Raw genomic sequence first — 6988 nt, forward strand, 5'->3', positions numbered from 1 at the left:
GAAATCCTCTTGTCTCTTCTCTTGTAAGCCTTCTTAGAGTGGGTAATAAGGTTGAGTGGTCTCCATCCAGTGTCGTGGTTGTGAAGAGTTTCTAGGTAAGTCTATTGTTAGATCTTCTGATGTGTACTGATCCTTGTAAACTGCTTTGTAGTCTTTAATCATATTCTTATCTCGTTGATCATCTTATTCCTTAATATGCTTGTTTCTGTTCAAATTGAGTCATGCTTCTATGATCCCCCGTTTTTATTTGCCCATGATTAGTACAGTTAAGATAAACTTGCTTGGGTTGCATGCATGGTTGTAGTGAATACATGCAAGCATTACTTCTCCATGTTTCTACCTGGTCATGTTGTTATGTTTATTTATTTGAATATCTTATTTGTATGTGTGTGGTGAGTCTCGGTTTCATTATTTTTTTCCTTTTAATTATCGTTAATTTCAGGGAGGCTAAGTTGATGCCATTGTAAGTACTTTAAGTTATATAGTGATGTCGTATTAGATATGTATGCCATGATGATACTACGGACCTGATGGCAGTGGAGAAATGGACTTTTAATCAAGCCAAAGTTTTCCTTTTTATGGTGTTAGCAATCCCAACATTTCACTTTTGATGGATTTGTGTTGTGTATATATATAAGGATGTTGTTGTGTTTATATATATATATATATATATATATATATATATATATATATGCATTATCCTTCAGTAGTTAATTAGTAATATTTTAGCAGGTTAATTATCTTCTTGTTGCACCTTGTTGTTTGGGTTAGGAGGTGCAGTGTTTTAATTGAAATCTTATTTTATCCAATGATATTTATTACCTGATCCTTTTTAAGAATAGGTTCATACTAGTTCTATATCTCTTCCCTAATAGAGTGTCTGTATGTTATACTTGAAATTCAAGAATTCTTGATGACTTGTAAAGTTAGGATTACTAAATTGATTTTATGTCTATAGGTTCTTTTGTGAAGAGTTGAGTGGGAATCAATTTGGATTTTTGGAAATTTAGCGAATATTAGGTATGTAACCACATATAAATCATACTATGTATATACATCCTTTGACACTAGCTAAATTTTTTAATTTACTCATTTTAATTATTTATTTTGTAAAATTAGATTACTGTTACTCAATCTAACTTTATTTCTTTAAGTATTATTAATTTTAGACTTATCATTTAATTATTTAAAAAAAAATTAATTAAAGACTGTTTTTTTTAAAACTAAAAGTTCTGAATTATTTAAATGTTGATTTACTTAAATTCTGAATTATTATATACTTTATTTAAATTCTGGTTTCCAGATATCCTATCAATTCTGATTCTTTTAAAACTCTGAATCTTCAGATATTTAATCAATTTCTGATTATTTGCATTCTATGTCTTACTTGAAAATTTGGTATAGTTTATTTTTCTGATTAATGATATTTTGAATTATCGACTAAAGTTAAATAACTGGTTTATTTTGATATGATAAAATGGTATCACCGTGACTGTGAGTTTCTTGTACTTTGCCCGATCTAAATTTTGTTAGTCTATTGTTTTGTGAACATGCATTATTTTGACATAGATTCTAGTCTCCAATTAAGTATGCAATAATTCTATCACTAAGGGTTAAACACTGACCATGTCGACGCGTATTTTGATCTAGAAACTATAGCTTCCCACCGCTTATCGTTGGTGAAGAATAATGGCCTTTAATAATTTTGGCTCAGGTCACCGAAGGTAAAAATATGACTTCTGATAAATTTTGTCTCGGGTCACCGAGGGTAAATATATGAATTTTGTGATTTTGTTTTGGCAATAGTTGTTTAGGGGACCTATATGCTCAATTTTTAACATCTGTCTTTACGTGAAATAAATTTGTTTTGTTGATTTTGCAATTTGATAAATTATGATTTTGTATAAGTGATCCCTATATTTTTAGTGGGTGCTTACTGGGCTGTCAAGCTCATAAATATTGTTGATATTTTTTTCAGATCAGAAGTAGAGGCGAGTGGCGGATAGCTTAGCGGGAATCGTTGGGCCATCGCCATTTTAATTAGCATGTAATATGTCCCGTTTGTTGTGGGCCTAGGTTTTATTTGAATAAGCTTGTATTGACTGTGCTAAACACTTAGTTTGTTTCTTTCAATGTTGAACTATGTTTTTGTTCCTAGTTTTCGCTTCCTTGTTTGATTTTATGATTTTTGAGAACAAGTTTTGAGGCCTTGCATGCCTACTGGGTCTCGGCTTGGTTGGTGTGTTGGCCGTTTGTCAGCGCACTTGGCCTGGAGAGCCGGGTTTGGGGCGTGAATAAGAACTTTGATCCTCATATGGTAAAACGGTTGAGAAAGCCAGCTACCAGTTACAAATCCCTCAAAAAACTAAATAGTCTTACCAGTTAAAGCCAAAATCAAGTTCCAAACACCTTGAGATTTACATCAATTATAAAACAAATGTCTGGAGATTAAGGGTAAAGATTACAAAAAAAATACACATGCTTCTTAGACCCAGATTAATAGAATGAAGGATCAGTGGTGGATAACCTCCCATTAAAGGTTAGCCAAAGGAAGTACTTGACTGGGGGATGACTTTGAGAGACCAGAGCTTCTTCCAACCCACCCAAGGATCGGGAGCCGCAAACCTATTATTCAAAAAATGATAATCAGAAGATGCAACCTTATGCTTAAAGGTCTTGGGAGCCCAAACCCACTCATTTGAGGAATTGGATTCACTTGACCCAGTCTAGGATAGATCACATCCACTGAAGGACCAAACAAATCAATTAAACGGTGAAGATCCCATTTGTTATCTGAACAAAAATCAGAACAATTGAGAAGATTTAAGTCCAGATTCATGTTAATATAAGTTGGTTTATAGGCAAGAGAGATTTCACCATACCATGGGTCATAGAGCAAAGAAGTGCAAGACGGATTAACTGTTTTAATCCAACAATGTGGTTTAAGAATGGAAGCGGTCATGCACAACCCTCGAAAGAACCAAGAACATTTTGGAGGGATGGGATCTTTCCAAAAATTAAGGCGGCCATACTTCTGCTGCAAAATGCCAACCCAAACTGTTAACAATCGAGAGATTCTTTAGAGGAAGGCCCCCATCAGTTTTAGGCACAATAATTCGACTCCAAGAAACAACATGGATGTTGTTGGTGTTCCTAAGTGGGGCTATACATGGTTGACTATATATCAAATTAATGGGATGCATTAGTGCCTAAATTAGTGGTGTTGTATATAGTTAATTGCTATTGCATAAGTTTAGGCAATTAGAGCTGTGATTGTTCTAAATTACAGGGATAATGCTGGATATATAGTCATGTAATCTATACATTCAAAGTATGAACAAGAAATATTTACCTCTTCCAAAAGGTTTTCTCTTCAAAAGTTCTTATTTTTCTTCAGATGCCCTTTCCATTTCCACCCTTGTCCCAAAAGAAATTTCTAACAATCTTAGTAATCTCCCTGAGAATGGAATCAGGAATGGGATAGACTGGGAGGTAGTAAGTAGAAACAGCTAGAATTGAAGAGTTGATCAGAATTGACTTAGTAGCTAAAGATAATTTAGAGTGTTTCCATCTAGAACAAGTATGAGAAATCCTATCAACCATAGTTTTAAAATAGGAAACACCTAAACCCTTGGGAGAAATCAAACTTTCAAGGTATGTAAGGGGAAAGGAGGAAATTTTGAACCTAAGAATTGAGTAGATACTTTTAGATACTCTAGAATTGAACCAAGTGGGAAAGTAGATAGCAGACTTGGAAACATTAGCATTTTGGCCAATTATCCAAGCATAAATATTTAGGCACAAATTAATGTTCCTAGCTGCTTTCCTGGAGGCATGGGAGATAAGGATCAGGTCATCAGCATACATAAAGTGATTGAAATTATAGGATAGATTAGAATCGAAACCCAAGATCATACCAGATCTCAGAGCTAAATTAAGCATTGAGGAAAGATTTTGAGAAACCAAGATGAAGAGGTAAGAAGAAATGGAATCACCTTGGCGGACTCCATGGGAAGAGGAAATCCAGGGGGAGGGAGAGCCAATGATAAGAAAAGAGAAGGAACTGGACTTGAGACAAGTTTTGATCCAAGAAATCCAAGTGCTAGGAAAATTTATCTTAGCTAGGGTGGCAAGAATTGCATTCCAGCTTAACGTATCATAAGCTTTTTTTCAATGTCTATTTTTGTTAACATCATAGAGGAGTCATTGATGCCATGCTCTAGAGAATGCATAATCTCTTGTAAGGCAATAATGTTATCAAAAGAACAGCGACATAGCCTTGTTCTCATCATCAATGATAGAAGCTATGTCCATTCTCATCTTATATATAACTAAATGTTAACCATAGCATGTGACCAAGGACATCAGCAAGAATCCTAAAATAATTATCAAGGATAGTATGCAAACATATTGAATAAGTACCCAGTACAAACATGATGAATTCATAACAGAAAAATTAACATTAGCAACTTCTTCAAATAATTCATTAAATGGTCTGCTTAATTTGAAAACCAACTGATAATCATCAAGGATAGCATCCAATTCAAGCCATTGCATTTGTTGACAGATAATTCTGAACATCTCAAAGCTTATTGTATTTGGTACAATCAGGGCATTATGCTCTTAATGTCAAAGAGATCGCATGCTCAATTGTGAATATCTTCAATTTTCAACAGAAAAATTCCATTATAATTGTTCATCTGATCATCACAATGTGGCTGACTGATTAGGAAACAGAGCTACCCAAATGAAAGTTGGAATGGGCATATGGAGTGTCTTTCAACAGACTACAAATAACATGCTTCTTTAATTGCGTTAACAACCTTTATAATTGACAAGAGTTCAATTTAGAGCCCAGAAGAAACTCATTAGCCCCTGCTGCAAAGGAGGCAGATTTAGAAGTATTACACCATTTAATTTCTTGACAAATCTTTAGACATCCAAGTGAAGTCTAACATGATGTGGGGTAGGCATGAGTTTTTTTATTTTAATTTTTTACTCTTTACCCTGTGAAGTGGATAAGTTTCATATGGCAAGAACGAGACAACTTTATAAGAATCAAAAAATTTTGTAAACCTATACAAAGTTAGTACTTGTTATATTACAGGTACTCAAAAACTACAAACTGTAATTTGTTGAGGGTTCTCAACAGCAAGCATGGAGCATGTCGATTGGCAAGAGATGAAAATGGAGCTAAGCAATTGCATCTCTATCTCCTCTTCTTAGCAAGGACAACACATACTCCATGGCAATGTGATAGGACCATCGCATGGCAAATCAATTTCTTCTTCAGATATCCTCAACAGCTCCTTGAAAATACTGTTTTCTAGGTATTCCAAGGGAACCATAAAACGCTTCCCCTCAGAAGTGTACACATTAAAATGGCCCTTCTCAACAATAGATGATGTACTGCATCCATTGAAATCAGAGTGTGCATCAGCTCTTGGTGTAAAGACCATTCTCTTGAGGGATGGAACCTTCAGCAACTTCCTTGCCATCTCTGAAAAATGTTTATGGGAATCAAAGCTTTATGTGTATGTCAAGTTGTGAATGTCTTGGTGGTAAGAACAACGATTGCCATAGTCTTATATAGGTGAGTAATAGTTAAGCTACTCCCACTGATGGTAGGAGCAAGGCCATGTTCTGAAAACATACATGAAAAGACATGAGACTAACATTTTTGGATTAGATGCTGCAATTGGCGCATGAAGAATGGACCAGATGTGTTTGTTGATAGTATTACATTTCTTAATGACCTTCTTGACGTACTATTGGCATGTTAGGGCCAGGATATCAATCCATCTGTATGCATTCAAAGTGAACTGTGAGTCTTGGATTGATAATGTAGAACCAACATGTCATTGGCATGTCAAGAACGCCGACGAAATGCAATGCTAGCCATATACGCATCTGGTCCACTCTTCATGTGAAAATTGCAACACCAAATCTAAAGACATTAATTGCAACATGGATTTGTTCCTACCATCAGTGGGAGAAGCTATACCCTTACTCAGCTATATAAGCATATGACAGCCATTTCCCTTGCCACCAAGACATTCACAACTTTCATATACAACAAGCTTTGATTCTCATACAAGTCACTGAGAAATGACAATGAAGTTGCTGAGGGTTCCATCCCTTAAGAGAATGATCTCTTCACCAAGAGTGGATAAACTATCAGATTTCAATGAATACAATACATCATCTGTTGCAGAGAAGGGACATTTCTTTCTTTATACATCGGAGGGGAAGCGATTCATGGTTCCCTTGGCATATCTCACCAATAATGTCTTCAAGGAGCTCTTGAAGATATCTGAAGAAGAATTTGGGTTGCCAGGCGATGATCCCATCACATTGCCCTGTGATGCAGCATCAATGGAGTATATGCTGTCCATGCTGAGAAGAGGAGTATCTGAAGAGGTGGAAAAGTCATTGCTTAGCTCCATTTTCATTTCTTACAAATCAACATGCTCTGATCTTGCCATACAAAATACTCAATATCTTGCAGTTTGTAGTTGCTGATTCATTAATTCTTGATATACTTATTCTAATTTCTCAAATCCTCACTTGTATATCCTATACAATTTTGTGATGCCTCAAATATATTACAAATACATATGATTTATCACTTAATTCACCGATGTCAATGATTGACAATATCCTGTAAACAAGCAATCGATTGGTAATTGCCTCAATTTTCCAAAAATAAAATAAAAAAACCAATAAAAGCAAGACGAAATTGAAGTCGAAAACAAATAAATGGACATTTCCAACTTGCTCATAAAATTGGTTGGATAAGCTGCTTAATTTGAAAAGCATGTGCTTGTTATTTATCAAGGATAGCATCCAACAACAAGCGTTTACTATTAGATGGAAATAATCATGAACTACTTAATCTAATTGTTTTTTCTGTATTTAGAGAGATTTTTCTTGTAAATTTAATTGCAGCATTCTTGTCATGTAGAAAATATTTCACTTAGGTCGAGCA

At 34.9% G+C, this 6988-nt stretch overlaps 1 protein-coding gene across 1 annotated transcript; it reads left to right on the top strand.

The window, feature by feature from the left end:
* Window positions 1-6108: 6108 nt before the first annotated feature.
* On the top strand, window positions 6109-6522 carry LOC120262934 (auxin-responsive protein SAUR36-like). Its single transcript, XM_039270853.1, has one exon. The coding sequence runs from the start codon at window positions 6109-6111 to the stop codon at window positions 6520-6522; it is 414 nt and encodes a 137-aa protein (XP_039126787.1).
* The last annotated feature ends 466 nt before the right edge of the window (window positions 6523-6988 follow it).

Source organism: Dioscorea cayenensis, chromosome 1, assembly GCF_009730915.1.
Source record: "Dioscorea cayenensis subsp. rotundata cultivar TDr96_F1 chromosome 1, TDr96_F1_v2_PseudoChromosome.rev07_lg8_w22 25.fasta, whole genome shotgun sequence".
Lineage (NCBI taxonomy): Eukaryota > Viridiplantae > Streptophyta > Magnoliopsida > Dioscoreales > Dioscoreaceae > Dioscorea > Dioscorea cayenensis.

What these genes read in the sequence shown, in the direction of transcription:
- LOC120262934 (XM_039270853.1), top strand. Translation starts at nt 6,109, where the DNA reads ATGACAATGAAGTTGCTGAGGGTTCCATCCCTTAAGAGAATGATCTCT.